Source organism: Lepisma saccharinum, chromosome 9 (assembly GCF_977018435.1).
Source record: "Lepisma saccharinum chromosome 9, izLepSacc3.1, whole genome shotgun sequence".
Lineage (NCBI taxonomy): Eukaryota > Metazoa > Arthropoda > Insecta > Zygentoma > Lepismatidae > Lepisma > Lepisma saccharinum.
The window spans coordinates 93,443,798-93,464,512 of NC_139237.1; the positions used below are offsets into that span (position 1 = coordinate 93,443,798).

Below are 20,715 nucleotides of genomic sequence, written 5' to 3' on the forward strand. Positions count from 1 at the left end.
AATCTTGAAAGTAGCAAAACTTTAACTTCTTCAATACAACAGTTTATTGTACAACTTTATTTGTTAATAGATGGAAGACTATTTGAAGCGTTCAAGTAGATTTAACATATAAAAGTTAATTATCATGCAAAGTTAGTATCATTTGGATCCCCCCAGCAATTTAAATTCTCCTAAGGAATGTCTATACATACAGTGGAAGATTGAATGAAAGAAACCCAGAATGATGAAAGTTTAGATACTTTTCAAATACGAATTAATTTCTTTATCTATTTGTTTTCTTCTACATAACTTCTCAAAATGAATTTAATTTCCAAAGACAAAATGTGTATGTAGGCTTTTACAGGGTAACTGATAGCCAATAAATGTAGCATCACAGACCCTCACTTTGCAAGTTGAAAAGAGAAAACAAATAAAATATATGAATCACTTACTTCATCCCACATCTATAAGAACACTAAATTGTACACAAGCAGCAATCGATTCTCAGAACTTAAAGATGCTGACACAGAAGTATATTTGCTGTGTGGTCTAGTCAACCATATTTTTTTTTTCACTAATCCTCCATGAAATTAATTGTGTAACAAAGATATTAGGAAAGGTATGTAAAGAGGGAGATGCATAAATATTTCCAGGAAAAGTTCAATGCAGTTCAATTCCTTAAATACACATGGGACGTCAAAAAATATTGAAAATTATGAACAACTTGCCCGGTAATATTTTAACATCTCGCTGTACACATTGTGTAATTAGTATGCATATCAATTTCAAAATACTTCTTAAGACAGCCACAACAAAGTTTTACACTCCAGCCTACAATGTGTATAACTATTAGTACTGTCCTTCCCAGTGGAGAACACTCCCTTTGAAACAGAAAAGACCGAAGCTGAGACACCCACCCACCCTTTCCTATTTCCAGATTTGTTGTTTGAATTTGTTTTTAAGACCAATTTAATCACAGAAAGGCTAATCGGGACTGGACCTAAAGTTCAAAGTGAGATCTGAACCATTATGAACCACTACCGAGTATCGAACCTCGTACTCCTTGATACATGTATTTAAGTATGCATGTACTTTTGACACTTTCATTTTCTTTTCACACTCACTATGTTGACTAAATGTTCAATACTAGCTGACCACCTCTAACGTGTGCTACACCTGGGTACATATAGTGGTCGCCAATGGTCTTCCCATCTCAGCATATAAGCTTACTTCCAAAGAGACCTCTGTCATTTCAAGTTCCTACAGCTTAAAACTTATGAAAATAATGAATAATAAATTCCCTTGAAAAAAGAACAAAATTAGATTTGAACTGCTTTACTTACAGTGCATATCTGTGTAAACCCAACCCATGCAGCCTTGAAAAACTGCTCTCAGCAAAGAGTGGCGTAATGTTCAGTGTAGGTTGGAACTAAGGCAAGTGTGTTTGTGGGCATTATCCGTATCCACTGCTCTATGCATGGCACATTCCTGAAAAGGAGTTGAAAATTAAAATAATGCTTAAAATTTTATGTTACACAACCATATTTATGTGTAAAAGAAATCTAAGACAACACTAAAAGAAATTCTAGCTGCTGCTTGAAATTGTAAGTTTCCTTAACTTAAATTGTTAATGTTTAGAATCCCCCAAGGACCGAAAATTTGAAGATACTATGGACGCACACTACAGAAAACCTCACGAATATCAGCGTCTGAGTGTGGGAAGGCGATCATTGCTCCCGAAAATTAATGTCATTGTCATGGCCGTAGGCAGGAAAAAATTTCGGGGGAGGGGGTTAATTCATAATTATTCCCAGGGCGTCGCCAGAAATTTGAATAATAGAAATAATAATTGTACAATAATAATTAAAATTTCATAATAATAAAACAATTTTATTCCATAATAATTATTATTATTATTATTATATTATTGTTATATCCTTGAGGGGGCTTACTCAATCCAGCAGATGAGTGAATATCCAGCATAAGTTTCTTTCTTTCTTTTTTTTTTACGTTTCATACAGTGTGTACTGTAATGCACAATTATTTTACTTCGTCATTAAACTTTAGATACCTTCAAGAAAATACTTTAAAAGTTAGATGGAAATTTTAGTCATAAAGTTTTTGTTGTTTGACTTTAAAATTAAATTTTTGGAATTTTGAAAAGTGTAGAACCAGTTATTCTCTTTAAAAGCTTAGCCTGGTGCATGGATTGTATCCTCAATCGCGAACGTAATGCGCTACGAAACTGGAGGTACTAGGTTTGAACTCCTATCAAGGGGGACTTATTTTCGACTTTATCGGACGGGGAATTTAAAAGCTGGAAAGGGAATTTTGGGACAATCATAAGGGAATCTTCAGTCTATATTCCTTGTGACGCAGGAGCAACACTGGAAAGATGACAGCAGAAGTGATAATGGAGGGGCCGCGGGTGGGCTGCGATTCCGAGAATAAATCCTGTTTCACTCAACTTTCAGAATTCCAAATGTATGAAAAATTCGTTTCAACATTGTCTCCTTGTATTTTTGTGATGCTTCGAAAGAAAAATTGAAAATTTGTTACAGATTTTGGTTTCTGAACATCCATTAATGCAACATGTCAGAAGTTTCGGGGGGGGGGTTGAACCCTAGAACCCCCCTCTAAATACGGCCATGGTCATTGTATATTTAACTTTCACGCCCTTGCTTACAATGTGTCTTTTTTCCTTTAAAAAATTGTGATATTAGACGCAATCGACAACGAATGAATGAAGTGAGTTTAAGCAGCATCTTACAAATCTTATAAACTTACAGAAGCCTGTTTTGTAAATAATATTTCCCATGGAAATTAATTTTACGTCCCACAGTATCCCACTGCATTATTTTGGCCTCTTTACTTAAAAATCAATTACAAATCCCTCTGGGGTACGTTCCGACAGCCAATAACGAAAGATTATGAATTGTGTGCAACAAGTTACTTTACAACTTTAAGAACATCACACACCAAACGAAGGTGTCAGTCGCAGTCAGAATAGTCGACACCAAAGGGGGCTCTAGCCCACCACGAAATATTTTTGGCCCATCTCCTAACACAAATAGCCAACAGTTAAAAATTAGGATTGCTTACAGCACAGCGAGAATCACACAAGGTCAGAAGAACACAAAGAGAGAGGGTGAAAGAGACCGAAAGATACATTGACAGCGAATGACAGAGAACAGAAATAGAAGAAGGAAATGGGAGAGAGAGAAGGAAGCGTAGAAAAATAAAGAGGAAAGGTAAAGAAGAATAACGGAAATGGAAACAGAGGAACCAAGAGAGCAAAGAAAAATTGAAACATATGAAAAATGGAGAAAGAAATAAAGATGATAGAGAATCCTAGTAACAGTGATAATTGTAGTACGGTCAACATTTGTGACGTTGTCCCCCCAAACATACACATATTCTGTTTAAAGTATGTCATAAGATTATCCTTTGTTTGTACCGGATTGTATCGCATTTACTTTCGTTTGCAACATTACAGCGTTCGAGTATTCACAAATTGAACTTGGGGTGGGGTGGGGTGGGGGGCTTCGGGAAGCCCGTACAGTTTTATCCCAGCGTATTTTTTCGATTGTAACGTAACGGTTTGAGAGTAAATTAAATCAAAATTTGAAGTTCCCTCGCCCCCAATTTTAAAATGAAGGACAAAATCATTACGTTCTACCATTGAAATAACTAAACTAAACAACTAAAAGCTCCCCACCATGGAGGAAGAAAAATCAAGCAACTTCTTGGATAGAATTTCGTTTGTGCACTTGAAATTTTATTTTTTATCCTTATAGTTTTCCAGTTATTTCTCTCCAAAAATGGGAGTGGGAAGAACGGAAACGAACTTAAACCATGTTTTCTCTGTCTCCGTAACCATAGGCGTAAATTGGCGGGGACAAGGACCCCCAAAATTTTCACATTTGTTAAAATCTTCAAGTTAGGCGACCTGAGGAGCAAAGTAATAAAGAGTAATATTTGTGATTTCGCTAGTTATTTATGAAATAATCCCTGGACTCTATTTTTATGAGATGGAAAATTTTTCGTGACTCTTCCCCTAATCTCCCAAAGTTAAGCCTCAGGTTTCATTCTTCCCCCTCAAAAGTAGGCTCCAGGTTACAGGGCTCAAAGATAGGGACACCATGACGAATCTTAGCACGTCGAGCTGCAACGCCAGGGGTCCCGGGTTCGAATCCCGCTTGGGCATGGTTGTTTGTAAATGTCCATTTATCAATTTCATCATTTCATCACTCATCCCCATCTTCTCAAAATTAGCCAAGAGGCACAAACCGCGAAGTAAAATAAAACAAATCAATCAAATCAAATCAAATCATGACGAATGTCAATCCTCGGACGAGGAATATTGAAAGGCTCACACTGTATACTAAACAATGTCCTCTCACCGTGTACTGTCATTATTTCGAAATGTGAAACAAATTTTGGTCTAATCATTGCGGATACGACAATCTGAGCATATATGTATAAAGAAAACTTACAGTGTAAAAATATTGAAAACGTTATTGAACTTACTTACCTTTGAATGTTGCTTTCTTATCTCCACTTTCAAATACCCACTCAACAGACAAACTATTCTGGCCAGTGGCTACAGACGACCTCACACAAAGGCAAAGGCAAGGCTATTCTCGGATGACTTCCTGCTGGTCCCAGACGTATTTCGATTGGTCCCCACGAAAACCGCGCGGTATACGACGCGTGACTCGTAACAAAAGGCACTGAAAGTGAATGTCCTTCAAACAAAGCAACGATCTTTGGGGGTGGGGGTGGTTTAGATAACTTTTACACTCTGTTGTTTGTGGCAGGCGCATCCACCGGGAGGGCGATGGGAGCGATCTCCCTTCCCAACTGCCAGTTCTTGGATATGGTATTGTACCTGATATTTTTGAGACTCAGATGTTCCGCCTTTTATCCCCAAATTTAAAAGGCTCGAGAATATTTATAAAATAAGTCAACTTTATGATCAAGATAAGCTAATCGGAAAAGACACTACAGTTTAAATTGAATCACTGTGCAATATGCTTCAAAATGAAATCGAACTGAGACCCCTTGAGGGAATAGACTTTTGTGTTCTCTGCGTATTCACTATATTTCTCATATGTGCTCATTCAGTTTACATTGTGGCAATAGGAGGTCAAGAGGAATTATGATACAATAATAACCACCTATTCCACTCCTCGACCTCTATTTTTGCAAAGGAATACTCTATCTTCTAGAACACAAAAAACAGCGTCGTTCCTGTTTACAGTATAATATGTTGTTTATATATAGTAGTGCAAGTGTGTGTTAGAATTGAGGTTCGGTGAGGTGAGGCATTCGAATGAAATTCGCCCCTCCCAACTGTAACTTCTGGATCCGCCACTGGTTTGTGGCAATTTGAAAGCGCTCTGTGGATACCAAAGTTCTAAGAAAATAAAGGACAGAATTTCTTTCCTCCACAAATTGATTGAGCTGGTTTATTTTATTTCGCTTTTGTGTCACTTTTGGCTAATCGCAAAGATGAGGGTGAATTGATGATATGATTAAATTCATGAAGGGACACTCACAAAGAAAACACATCCCCAGGCCTGGATTCGCTGCGCTACCCACACCGCCATGGAAATTGGCTTTCCTTCATAAGGTTAAGTACTTCATAATAATATTAAAGTAGAATATAATATTGTAATTCTCATCCAGAAACAGCCCTATAGAAGGAGGGGGGAGGATAAGGACAGTTGATTCAGGTTCCGCAACAAACAACTTCAAACTTCCCCAGAACTTATTAGTTAATAGTTGACATTGATACTTTCGAATACACATGATTAGTTGACCAAAAATCTAGATTTTTACCACCTAAAAAACTAATGTGAACATGAGAATGTTATTTTTGTCGCTTTTATATAAAGAAAGGTTCAAACTGAGTTTATTGTGTAATATTGGTTATTATCAGTTCGTTACAATAATCTGTAATGAAAATTTGTATAATAATAAATGAGTATATAATGTCTTATTGTTGAAAATATTGTCTTTGCATTTACTGTAGTGTCCTAATATACTGATTGGAACAAAGAACTCCAGAAAATATAACTTATATAGTGGTCGTTACCAAAGAAAATGTACTCTTCCTTCGGGATTTGTAAGCAATAAGTTCTTCTCAATAAGGGGACCCCCATGGACAGGGTGCAGAGCTGTGGTGCAACGCTCTCGCCACTTGGGGTCCAGGTTCGAGCTTGGGTGAGTGACTGTTGAAATAGGCATTTCCATAAGATAAATTATTTTCCTATATTTGTACATATTGCCAATGGACATGAGAACTTACGAAAAATAACCTTTTTTTAAAAAAATCCAGGAAGTTAATAACAAGCGTTAATGTGAAGATATGAAGAACGTATCATCCAAAATAGAATAAGTAACTTCAATTTTTTTTTAACTAGTCGTTGAATGCAGGGACTTGCACTACTAATAAAACTGTATCTTAGATAGTGGTAAGCAGGTATAATGCTGTTTTTTTTCTTTCTCACTGGTAGGCGGACACGTCATTCGAGGTATTACATATATCGATTGTCTTCGACTGTTGACTAGAATAATAGAATTAAAGCATGGGTGTCGCCAGAAATTTTTAAAGGAAGATCAGCCGTTGGTATAAAATTTATTATTATTATGATTATTTTGATTGATTGATTTGATTTATTCTACTTCACTTTTGTGCCACTTTGGCTGAAACCGAGCACAATTTAAAATGAAGACAAGACCGAGAGGAACAGCCGTCTGTATAATCGAGACTTATACTGTCCGAAAGCCTTGTATTTTACAAGGGTTTTGTAAATCGTAGTGTAAATTATTTTTAGAATTCGTTATAATCAAAATTTATTTAATATGCAAATTGATTTACTTTTTATTTAAAGATGTTTAATTTTCTAAAACTTTCGTTTTTAAGTCCTATTACTAAATGTCTTTAAACATTTTTTTTTATATATTTATCATTGAGATAATCTAAACGAGACCGAGGCTTTTCCTTCGGGAAAGAAAGAGCAACGAGAACGAGTCTGCTTACCGCGACGTCTTGCGAAGAACGAAAGAGGCCAGACAGGTTCCTTCATTCACGACTCTCCCGACTCTCGTCTCAGCTTGTAACCTAAATTAATGTTCCACTTTTATAAATTTTTGTAAAAGTAATCCTATGTTCAATTGCATTGATTCACTTCAGTTCACCATATTTTGAGAAATCTTACGTGCCAGTGTAATGCAAACTGTCTGTAATAAGTAAGCCGTGACAGAGCACGTTGAATAGTAGACTCAAGGATTTTTCTACAGAATGCTTGACGATCAATTAGTTGGCTGGCTTATGAACAAGTCCACACATATATACAAACCAATAATAATAATAATCTCTTGATTTAGTAGGCGACGTGCGCGTGGAATACAAGGAAGAGGAGTTCTTTATAGGGGTGGTCAGGCCAACAATAAAATTTAAACAGTAATATTAATAACAATAATAATTATCATGCTTATGATTATTATTGTTATAAACTAATTGAAATAAACCAACTTTATTCCAAAAGTATTATCATTACTATTATTATTATTATATCCTCCTTGGGGAGAATTTTCTTCTCGATCCACTTGATAAATGAATTTCCAGCGCAACAGTAACTTGACTGAAATGCATATAGTAATTAAATGTTGTTATTAACTTCTATAATAATAATAACTCGTGACTCTACAGCCCTCGAAGGGCCTTGACCTATCTCCCGGCTGCCAGTCTCCATCCCACAATCCTACCTAGAGGTGTGGAGTTCTTCAACCAGTAATGGGGTGACGTGGGGTCAGCACGTCGAACCCCCAGCCGTTATAGGAGATATCCGTGACCGGGTTACACTACTCACTCGTAGCTCCCGAATTTCCTCACGATGGTGGGTTGCTACCGGTCCTATGCACAGGCCGAGAACCCAGAGACTGGACCCAGGCGGACTCGAACCCATGCCGTCGGAGCCCAAAGCACAGCGCCTTAGACCGCACTGCCACGGACGAGGACAATTAACTTTTGTACAATTTGTTCAAGAAAAAGCTTTCAAAGCTAGTTAGAAATTTTAATCACAGCGTTTATCAGCGGAATATAATCGTGTACCCGAAATAAAACACTGCTTCGACTTGTAATGTCATTTCCAGGGAAGACTTCAGGTTTGTTGCATTGACGCGTGACGCGCACAGCAAGGGGTTGCTCGTTACAAAGGAGAGAAAGTCCAGAAACGGAACTTTGGAGGATATTCACGTGTGGTATTCAACACGTCGTTGCAAAATTTATTTGTTGCCACATCTATTTGAAGACAGTGGCTGAGAAAGGGAACCAACTTGCCTCATTCAATGTAGCGTATATTTGGAAATGAAACAAGAATAACAAATTGGAACTGCGTTTATGGTATTATGTGCTCATTGAAATTAATTAGCCTAACCAAAATTTCTTTTGAATATTTAGAAAAGCGGACTAATTTAGAAGCTTTTATGATTTTTGTTTGTGCTGCTCTAAAGATTTCAAAGATATGGATAAGCATTTTAGGTTGTACATTGACTGTGATGTAGGGGGTGGGGGAAAAATAATGAAAGTTGAATGTCTTCTGGAGTTGCGGTCCCTTGCAAGGATAAAACGCAAAGTGGGATGAAACATTTCCTACTAGACTATTTTTTGTTGGCGTTACCGCACTTAGGCATACCTTTTGAATAAATGCAAAAGATAGTCGTTGGTGTAGTAAACTACGAAGCAGAGGGTTCTAGGTTCAAATTTTGGGTAAAGGTTGAATATGTCCTTTTCTTTGTCTCATCAGTGTTATCCTCATCGTTACAATTAAACCATTCGTCAAATTGCAAATTGAAGTATTCGTCACATGTCATATTGGTGGCGTACATAAGTTGTTTGGCAGAAAACTTTAAAAAAAGAATTTCAAATGAAGGAAGGAGGGGAATTCTAGGAACATGACTATAACACAGGCCCATAGCCAGGATTTTATTTCGGGGGGGGGGGCTTCTCTCTTATCAGCACAGGCGTCGCCAGAAATATTTGCAGAAAGGGGACAGGCCATTGATAAAACTTCATTGGTAGAAAGAATAATGACAACAATAATTATTACCAGTTTACTACGGTTATAATTATCATTTTACAATAACAAGTATTATAAGTTATTGAAAATCAATTAATTTTAATCCAAATTATTTGTTATTATTATTATTGTGTAAATGGAGAGAGACTGCTACTCGATCCACTGTGTATATCCAACACATTGTCCATTTTTTCTTACATTTTGTACAGTTAGTTTACTGAAATTCATAGTTATTGTATTTTGTTATTAACCGTTACACATTCCGTTAGAAAAAGGCTTTAAAAGTTTTTCCCAAATTTTACTCATAAAGTTTATATTGTATGGCTTGTCACAAAGAAAACTACAATTTTTGAGAGCTGGTGGATCAATTTATTCTTTGGATAAAAATGATAGAATATAAAAATATAAACTGGTTCCTCTATTATACACTAAACTTTTTTCGATCTAATGTTTAATCCTGCTAAGTAAGAAAAATTAATTACCTCTATGCACTATTTAAATTAGATATTTGTAGGATTTCGGGTGGCTTCAGCCTCCTTAGCCCTCCCCCTGGCTACGTGCCTCATAACAAGAAGGCATAACCCTTCTCTTATTGTCATAATCCTTTACGATAATCCCAGTGCCTTCGGAAATATTAAATTGTTAATTGTGGTGGGGTCACATTTGAAACATTAAGTTTATTTTACATCTCAGCACAGAGAATTGTCTTGACGCCTCTCGTTAAACTTACTGTAAAGTAGTAAGGTTAAACAAATTATTTAAACGTTAAAAAATAATTCCAATTACATTGAGTACTCAGGATGTGTACTCCTGGTGTTATATCTGTAATCTGTGTTTTGCATAAGAGCTTCCTAATAGCCGAAAAAAATAATGAAATAAGAAAAGGAAAAGTGTAATGCAGCCCGGCAGATAAGCGTCATGAATGAACACTAGAAATACCGACTCCAAATAACAAAATGTACTTCTCCAAGATAACACTGATAATGAAGGCACATTATATTTTCATGATAAAATAACTACAAAGATACAGTCATACCTTACTGAAGGTTCGAACAACAAAAAAGAAGAAATATTGTAAACAAAAACACACAGCTTTTTATGCCTTAATTTGTATGCACTTGCACAGTTGCATATGTCACACGTTCTTTCAGGCTATAAACATGTATTTCCTTTGTTTAAGTGCAGTAAGAAATGTAGCAGCAAATCTAAACCTCAATATGAAATGTGAGAGGAAAAATCATATTTTTCTTTCGGCTCAAATTTTGTTAATTACTGACGTAAAGCAGTGAAATGGTACTTGAAAATATGAAATGACTATTCAAATAGATTATTCCTGAAATTTACATGTAACATACAGGTATTTATTTCGTACACTTTTTAATTATAAAAACATCACAGGGATCTCAAAACTGATAGGTTTATTCCAAGGCCGTCGACCGCTAGTATCTCCCGCAGGAACAACGTCGAGGGACCTTGGGTTTTCGACCTATTTTGAAAGTATTTCATGAGTTGGTCACTCGAACCAGCGCCACTTGCAGTACAGCGCCTCTGTTGAATATTTAGAGAACTGCTACAGGGTGGTAATTTGTTGGGAAAAGGGTTCAGCAGGTAGACAAATTGCTCGGATAGCCTGGCAGGGGGTCCAGGACCACAAACGTTGTCATGCCGGCAAAATTCTTTCGCTATGACAAGGCCTGTGAGAGGATTTTCAGTGGGAAAGTTTGTACATGTGGCATCACGGTGCAGCCGAAACTCACCCAAAGAGGTGTATAGGGAAGGTTTTCACGACAGATCTGCACTCACCCTAGGGTAGGGAGGAGAAACTCACTCAAAAGGGTGAGGATTCCGAGTGTTCTGACCTTCGAAGCTTCCAAAGAGCGAAACTCACCCCAAAGACACCTTTTTTTTTTTTGCAGTGTACCCTCTTAAGGAAAAACCAGAAAGTGAAGTGTGTGAAGTGCAGTGTGATACTAACCTCGTAACTCCAAACAAAAATGATGATACGGTAAAAGGTGAAGAAAAAATTAGTGTCAGTGTCACGGACAGGCCTCTGAAAAGGAATATAAAAAAACCAATCAAACTAAGGGACTCTTTTTTATGGTAAGTGAGAGTCGGGTGGTGGACAATCCAATTCATAATTATGATGCGAGATTAATCCACGAAAATATTCAAACACGATTATTACGGCAAGCCAAGTTAGGGATACCACCTTGTAATGGAAATGATATCTTACTACTGCATCTGAACATTAGATCCATTAGAAATAAATTAGATGAACTAGAAATATTAATGGGGGGAATAAATAACTGTATTTTAAGCATAAACGAACACTGGCTACGGGATGAAGAATTGCAAATATATGTACCTCCAGGTTTCAGGTTAATTACTGGCTATTGCAGATCAAATATGAATCATGGTGGTGTATCACTATATATCAGCGACAACCTAGATACCAGCTTTAAAATCTTAGATGTTAGTCAGTTTTGCATAGAATGGTGTTTTGAAGTGGCTGCTATGTCACTGCCAAATTTAAGAAAAATTGTTATCTCAGTGTACAGAGCACCTGAAAGTAATGTAGAATTTTTTATCGAGTGTGTGCAAAATATTATTTCGTACCTAGACAAAAACTTTAACAAACATAAAATAATTATTCTTGGAGACATCAATTTTGACATTCGAAACAGTACCCCTAAGCAAATACATCTTCTAAATATTTTAAAATCTTTCAACTATTACTGTGCAAACAATAGGCCAACAAGACTAGACTCTTGTCTAGATAACATTTTAACAAACCTAGATAAATACTGCTATGAGATAGGGATATTCAATACATTTTATTTAACGGACCACAAAGGCTTATGGTTAAAATTGAACAATAATATACCTCTGAATACTATACATAAACAAATTAAATCTGTTAGACTAATTAATGATAACAGGCTGAATATACTAAGAAACAAATTAAAAGACGTTGATTGGATTCATTTAATTTTCTCAAGTGCAAATGTCGATGCATTATTTGAGAAATTTATGAGCACCATCTCTGATATATGTAACGACTGCTGTCCTAGAGTCCAAAAAAAGGAGAAACCAATTACAGCTAAACGCGAACAAAGACACTTAGGTCAATGGTATAATCCACACTTGAGTAAATTAAAAATCTTGCTTATGATGTATTATAATGGATTTAAAAATGGTAACGCAGATAAGAACAGATATATCAAATTAAGAAATATTTACAGATCAGAAATTAGAAAAGCTAAATGCACAGCAAATGATAAATTTATTAATAACTCCAATAATAAATACAAAGCAGCTTGGAATGTCATTAAGGCAGAATTAGGCAGAGGGAAACCCAGAAGAAAAGAAAATGTTCCGATTACTCCAAGCGAATTTAATGATTTCTTTGTCAGGGTAGGTAACAAATTGGATACAAACCACAATTCTATGAATCAATTTGATTATGAATATAATAATCTCATGTCACAAAACATCGGTAACATTTTGACTGACTTCCGGTGGCATGAGACCCAACCTGCTGATATTTTAAAAGCAGCACAAAAACTAAATAATTCAAAATCGGAAGACTTTTATGGAATGTCGAACTTTATTTTAAAAAGAATCATTGATATTCTACAGTACCCACTTTGCATTCTCATAAACTGGATGATGTATTGTGGGCACTTTCCTTCCTGCCTCAAGCTCTCGGTCGTCATACCAGTGTATAAAAAGGGTGATAAATCGCAGCGGCGTGCATTCAGGATACGCAAGGTACGCACTGCGTACCCACAACACAGTAAGAAAAAATAAACATTTTTTCGTCTTCCCCGAACATGAAATTTCAAAAATTATTGCTCCGAAAGCAGTTCCACTGCAAGAAATTCCGATTTCCGCACGAACACGCTGCTGCCTTCCTGAAGGCAGTCCCGAATGATCCCGATTGAGACTTCGGCAACCACCCGATCCGCGTCCCTGCCGATTTCCGCAGAAAGACGCTGTTTCTTCTGCTTGGTACCCTACAAATTCGGAAGGTAACCCCATTGGCTCATATCAGCCCCGGCCACGTGTTTGGGTCTGCCCGCGCTTCCCTCTCTCCCACTTCTTTCCCGGTTCTAAGCTTCGAGGGTACCCAAGATTTTGACAGCGTATGCAGTGTTGACAGTAGTCAACATATTTTTTTCTGAAATACTTAGCTTACTAGCATTTAGCAGCCACGCGTAGATAGATCACTGTTGGGTTGCAATAAAAATACATTATGAAAAGTGATGCAGGAATCAGACAGGAGGGCAAGAATATGTAGTGGTGGAAGATCATATTTAATATACGCGTAAACTATCACATATAAAATATTTATGTGAGGTTAAAGTTACGCTAGCAAGTTTTTTTTTCGTACAGGGAGGTGAAGACCAGAATGGACTGCCACTGTGTCGAGGGGAAAATATGTGAACAATTTGCAAGTTTCGCACAATTCTCAGAGTATGAAAGTATCTGTTTATCTCCTTTCGGGATCAACATTTCCTTTGAGTTCCATAGCATGGGTGTTGATTGTTGACCCAACGATATGAATGAATGATAAAAGAAAAACATAATAAAACACAATGCTTACAATGGGATTCGAATGAGCCCCCCCTTCCTCTCGCCAGACATTGCAAAGTGATGTACGGTAGTTTAGCTTTTGAAGTGTTCTGGGATGATGTATGCTGACGTATTTTCTACTTGTCCTTAATTATCTCCCTTCTACAAAATACTTTGTCGACTGGCAACTCCGATTCATTCGTCCACAAGAACGTGTGGTTTTCGGACATAGCGGGACTGGACACAACGTACCGTGCGAGGTTGACTTTTGCTTTCTTCTGTTGTGTGAAATTTGCAGCGAGTGTTTCGTTCATATTATTTACATTACAGGATCTCTATTGTTTATCGGTGCCGTGAAGTGATAAAATAGGGGGACCGGGAGTTATTGATGACATACTGGAGAAGGGATTTTCGAAAAAAGTGTAAACAATCCGAAATGGAAGGTCTGTTCCTGGTTTGGAAAAATTGTTTCAGGCAGGAGTTGTGAAGGATAGTAAGCAGTATATTAGGCATTTTGATTTTTGACAAGAAGAAAAAATCTCTCTACAGAGTGATTGACTGAGTAGAAAAACAGTGAAACTTTATTGTTGGCCTTATTCCTTGGTTTCCTCTGCGAAAAGTGTGAAATAGTAGAGGATACTGAGATTTATCAAATTTATTACATGAAATTTGAAAGGACGGAAAATGATTGTGCCATTTCCTTCCCGTTCAATGTTCATCGCACTGCATGAAGGAAATAATCAAAGTTGAATTGTTGGGCTCTACGTACCTACATCAGAATATATTTGCGAATATAAAATATCATACATATATTTTACCTCGTTACATTTGGATATTGATACAAGGATGAGAAATTTCCCATTATAAAATTGTAGAAAAAAGTTATTTTCTGAATAACATGATGGCCAGGGGGGGGGGGGTTCTGGCCCCCATAATTCATTTCGGTTGGCCCATGTTGCGTGCCCTAGTTTAAATGTCACCGCACGCCACTGATAAATCGAGCCCCGACAATTACCGTCCTATATCACTTGTTCCCATTGTCTCAAAAATTATAGAACACGGTTTATATAATCAACTCGATAGCTATTTCACAAATAATAATTTATATACAAGTGCACAATATGGTTTCAGAGCCCATTTATCCACTGTGAAAGCGAATGAAACCATTGTTTCCACAGTGTTAGATGCATTTGAATCCAAACTTTCTGTAAGTGCAACACTTATCGACCTGAGTAAAGCCTTTGACTCTGTTTCCCATCAAATATTAATAAAAAAATTACACTTCTATGGCATCAAAGAAACTGAACTTGCTCTAATAAAATCCTACTTATCAAATAGACAACAAATGGTCACTGTAGACAACATAAAATCAGAATTCTTAAATATAAGAAATGGAGTTCCACAAGGTTCTGTCCTCGGCCCATTGTTGTTCAATATTTATATAAATGACTTACCTAATATTATTCCTCATAAGACTGTTATATATGCAGATGATACCACATTCCTTACGGTGGGCAGTGACAAATTTACAGTTGAGAAGCTTGATAAGGAAATAGAGGAAAGGTCCACTTTTTGGTTTGAAACAAATCAACTTACAATTAATGAAAATAAAACAGAGAAAATATTTTTTACATTAGGAAATGGCCATGAATGGACTTCTGTAAAACTTCTTGGTTTACACTTAGACTCCAAATTATCTTGGGAGTCGCAAACAAATCACCTATGTTCCAAACTTGCCAGGGTGGTATTTCTACTTAAAAAGCTTAGAACATGCATTAGCAAGAACTTGTTGCTGCAATCATATTATGCATATTTTCATAGCCTTCTGACTTATGGAATTCTCTTGTGGGGAAACTCATCTGGTGCTGGGGATGTATTTATCTGGCAGAAAAAAGCTTTACGAAGCATGGCAGGAGTCTTTGATCAGTCTGTTTCCTGAAAAAATCTCTTTAAAGAACTAAAGATAATGACTGTGCCAAGCTCATATATATTTACCTGTCTAGTGTATACAAAAGAAAATGTACATAATTATAACGCAAGACACACTGTGCACAGACACAATACAAGATTCTGTTACAAGCTCGACACACCATCAATCAGATTAAGTAAAACACAAAATAGTTACAAGTATTTAGGAATTAAGTTATACATGTTACCAGAAGCTGCTCACAGTGTCTCTCTTAAAAAATTTAAAAGTGTACTTCAACCCTGGTTAAAAGAAAAGGTCTTCTACAATCTAGAAGAATTCGAAATCCATCCCAAAAATGATTTAATATTCCAGAATGTATTGTATTGTTTATTTCCTGTTTTATGAATTATTGTTATGTATATTGCCACTGCCATATTTATATTATTTCATCGTCACTAATATTATAATTGTCTTATGTCTATGTACTCTTACTTTATATATGCATATACTCTCATATTAGTATCTATAACATATTGGAGTTCCATGTAATCCCTCTCTCTATATATAATTATATATTTACATATATACAATAACAAATATGTAACCAATAACTGACGACATCTATTGCATTGTACAATGTCTAACGATGAATAAATATATTGTATTGTATTGTATTAAGTAATAGTAAGTAATTATCAGATTAATGTAAGTCAACTTGGTGTTCTCACAATGTGTATGTCACTGGCAGAATGATTGATGCTTTGCTTGGGGGATATAATGACAACTATCCAGAAGCGTGATGTTAGCATTGTTGGTGTGGATGGAAATGGTGAACTCTTGATTTTGGATTGAGAAGTAGTGGCTGACTCAGAAGTTGAGGGCTATGGAATTTTCTCCCAGATAGAAGTAACCAAAGTCTTGGTAGATGTGTCAAGTAAGGTTTGACGAGTGGGAAGCAGTTACCAGTGGCAGTGCAGATGAGAAGGTGATAAAGTTCACCATGGTCAATTCAATGTGTGGAAAGGAGGGTGCAAGGGTGGTATTACAGAGCTACTGGGGAAAACTACTTTCTCATCTTTTTTTTGAGGAGGGGTACATCTTTGATGAGCATGGAGAGGGAGAATGTAACATGCGCTGGTTGCATGAGGTATAGTGGTATCGAGTGACAAGGACTAGAAGGCTGGTGTCAGAATCTTCAGTTGGGATGTAGGGAGGTGGTGCTGACAATTTTCTGCTGACTAGTGTGTGTGTGTGGGGGGGGGGGATACCTACAGTTAAGGTTAATGGCTATTTATCTTTCTGCGTGTATGAGTAATTGATAATTGATTTCTGGTTGAGGAGTGGCAGATCATATTTACTAGCTATTCCAGTGCTCCACCCTTTTCCCACTGGCAACTTCCATTCACTAAAAGTGCTTAGCTTATTGTTCAACATCATCATCTGCATTTTTAAGTATTGTGCTATAGTTTAACACAAATATTTTATTACTTCTTTGCAGATCACGTTTGTTACAGAGAAAAAGAATGAATTAGAGCGACGAATCCAGCAGCTCTTAGAGGAGAGGGAAGGCTTGTCATCAACCCTTGATGAATCTGCCGACAGGATAGTCATGCTCGAGAAACAGAGCCGTGAGCAGGAAGTGCAGGTGAGAAACACTTTCACAAGTAAATTAGCAATTATGTAAACTAATTCCTTTCAAATTTTTCATTGTCACCAGTAACACCAATAAAATAGAAAAATGTTAGTCGACTTTCACATCAGAAACATATCTGTCAAACGATCCTTGTTCTTTGTCATCAATAGTTTGAATGGCAGTCATCGCCAGGTGATATTATACTGTAAATGCAAATATGAAACTGTCTATCCTTTGTTTGATAGGAATTGATGTCCATATGAGACCATCTTACATGGAAGAAACTGGAATGAATGAAAACAAAAAGTAAATACATCTTAGGACAATGTTTACTTTAGTAACATGAATTTAGCTCATTGCAGTTCTATTTTATCCCTGAAAGGGCCTAGAATATTAGGTTAAATTAGATTGAAGGGTTTATCCAGAATTTCCCATTTGGGGGGTGCAAGGGTAAATTTCGAACAAGAATTACCATAAATTGGGCCTTTGTGAAAAATTCTGAGGATATGTCAGGGGAGTGGAAAAATGCTATTAGATTTTGAATTGGAATGGATAATGTGAGTTTGTTCTTACTGGAACAATAACCCTGTACATAGAACCAGGTATTTAGAAAACATTATTCCAGAGATGCCAAAATGTTCTTGTTTGTTTTCTTCCAGATGCGACATAGCCAAAGAGAGGTGGAGGAATTACGTGTAGTCAATGTATCACTGACTGACCGTTTGGAGATGATGTCTCGCTCACATTCTGCGTCTCCATCGACAGGCCATCGCTCTCTCATGAACGAAATGGAGGTGTCCGACGATGGGTCTGGCAGTCTGCTGGAGGACGACGTAGAATGTGATGATCCCGACATGGACGTTCCTTTCCCAGATGCCGAAGAAATTCATTCGGTGAGAAATTCCTTTAATTTTTCTTTTACAAGACCATTCAGCATATGGTTTGCATGATGAAGATTCACCATATCTTCAACTAGTCTAGCAGGCATAATAGTCGTACTGATGGTCGATAACACTTTTGAAAAGTCACGCATATTATCATTACTTTGAAGAGACCTTTGCAACATTCAATAAAGAAAGACAGTTTAAAAATATATAAAGTTTTCCGCTGTCACCAGGATTTTTGAAAGGGGGCGATACATATACCTTGTTTAGTAGTCAGTCCTCGTTTTGCCATTGTTTCCTGTCTTTGATGTTATTTTTTTTTAGGAATACTGGGCCAAAAGGGGGACTCATTACCCCACCAACTCCCCTTGGGCATGCCACTGGCTGTACCTCAACATATCAATTAGGCAAAGGAATTTTGTGTAATTGAGCAAATGTAACTTTCTAAGTTTCCCACTGCTTGCACTGCCCGAAAGCCAGACCTGCTTCTAGAATACTTCAAGTGACAAGTTCAACCACAAACATGTACACATTAATATTCATTACGTGGTAGAAAAATGCAACTCGCTTCCCTTGCCATGCTGCAGTACTGTCATGTACTGTCATAGTTAGTGTAACATGTTACACGTTATAGTTAGTGTAACATGTTACACGTTACAAAGCCAGATATTTTAGGTGTGAAACCTAGGGAGGTAAAGCTTGAATAGATCATTGAGTTTGTCTCATCATCTATTTCATCAGCATATCATTCATTGTCATCATTGGAATTAATTCAATTAAAGCAATGTAAAAAAATAAATAAAATAGAAACATTTCTGTTGAGGGTAGTTTTCATTCATGCCCTAAACCTGTGCACCACACAGATAGAAAACCTTGAAGTGTCCCTTCTGCTCAGTAGATGTCACACAATTCTTTATTTGTCTTTCCAGCTGAAGATGGAAGTGTTGTCTGCTTACCAGCAGGTACGATTGCTGTGTGAACAGCTCCGACAGAGACGAAGGGATTCACTTCTTTCTACGGCTTCATCTGATGACATCAACATCAACAAAATTAAGGTATGTCGGAAGTTCCTTTTTCTGTTTGCTTGCTACAATTTTCAAAAGATTGCATTGTGAAAATAATAACTTGTAAAGATTCCCCCCCCATCACAATTCAGGCCCTGGTAACAAACACTAAGTTCTAATTTGGATTATACTATAACCATAGCCTATAAACAAAGCTTATGCAAAAGCAGAGTGTGTATACAGAGCTTACCTTCTGTAAACTTGGATTTACCAAACATAACTTTTCTAATCTCAAAGTGCATTCTTAACAGTGCAAAGGAATAAGGAATTTCGTTAAAAAAATTTGCATTATAAAGCATAAATTGTTATATCATACAGTGCACTAGTTAGATGATTGTTTTTTGTTTCAGGTCCTTCTGATACAACAACAAAGAGTCAAAACTAAAAAAAGGAAGGAGGCATTCAGAACAAAGAAAAAAATTGGACTTTATTGAAACCTTACTGTGAATTTTAAGTAATTTCAGGTTAACCATACTGTTGTCAGTTGTCTTTTACGTGCTGTAGAAGACATCACAGTTCTCATGTATGGAGAAAAAAAGGCTATGTTCTCAGATTAACTCATTGTGGTGTTACATACATTCTTTATGTTTGGATGGCCAGGGTTAACAACATTCCGACGGCCCCCTATATGCATATTCGGTTATAACATTTAGGCCAAGTTATGTCAGATGGTAGTTATATTTTTAAATATTTTTACCACATTTTCAATATATATTTTTTTTCACTTTTTGACCCTTTTAAAATAATGTTTCTGCAGTTAAGGTCCTCCTAAGCCCCCCCTTCCTAAATTGCAGCCTATTGTTGGCATTTGGCTACTTTCCCTGCATGTCACTTATTTAACATTCCAAGAAATGAGATCTGAACCATTACCTAATGGGTCAAGAAGCAGAGTTAATTACATTTGAAAACAGAATGTCGCAATTACTTTTATTATTGTTATAGCTATTAATTCTCTGATACGCAGACTGTATCCATGTCCTATATGAACCATGAAAAAGGCATTACGGTTATTTTAATTAATTAGCAATTTGTATGGGTCTTGTTGATAACTGGACCTCCCTTCTCCCACACAAATTCTTTCAAACAAATCAAGCTAGAAAATATCCCATTGCCTGGCACTGTGATTTTCAACCAGTTGAACCGGTTAACCTCGATTAACCAAATTCCTAATTCCAGGTGGGCTTACTGTCAAGCGTCGTCCAAGAGCTGTCAGGGTTGGTGCACGATATTTTGAGGAGGGAAGCTCAAGGGTGTTGCCCCACTTGCGGCAGCTTACCAAGCGACCGGATGGAGCTGGAGAAAGAGGTTCACAACACCCAGGAAACCTTGGAGCAGACAATGAGGCAGCTGGACCACCAGAGAGATGAACTCAAGAAGAGAGACGAAGCTCTGATGGAACTTACGAGCAAGGTGAGTGAATACTAGTTGCCCAAATTAAGAAGTGATCTAAATAAATGAATCCTTAAATATCTTTCTGGTACCAGGTGAATCTAACTTTCGTTTTTCTGAAACAACTTTTCATATTCCATTTTTTGTTTGTATACATATGGAGGTAAAACATACTTGAATTTGAAAGCAAAGG

At 36.8% G+C, this 20,715-nt stretch overlaps 2 protein-coding genes across 2 annotated transcripts in view; one reads left to right on the top strand and one right to left on the bottom strand.

The window, feature by feature from the left end:
* The window catches only part of LOC145992267 (bicaudal D-related protein homolog), a 181,205-nt gene that overhangs the window by 151,437 nt on the left and 9,053 nt on the right, over positions 1 to 20,715 (top strand). Inside the window, exons 4-7 of the mRNA XM_083128644.1 lie at positions 17,051 to 17,197; positions 17,845 to 18,078; positions 18,999 to 19,124; positions 20,310 to 20,543. Of these exons, the coding sequence (XP_082984770.1) occupies positions 17,051 to 17,197; positions 17,845 to 18,078; positions 18,999 to 19,124; positions 20,310 to 20,543 (741 nt within the window). The remainder of the gene's footprint in view (positions 1 to 17,050; positions 17,198 to 17,844; positions 18,079 to 18,998; positions 19,125 to 20,309; positions 20,544 to 20,715) is intronic.
* Positions 1 to 20,715, bottom strand: part of LOC145992268 (sn-1-specific diacylglycerol lipase ABHD11) — a 117,828-nt gene that overhangs the window by 46,823 nt on the left and 50,290 nt on the right. The gene's annotated exons all lie outside the window — the stretch shown is intronic.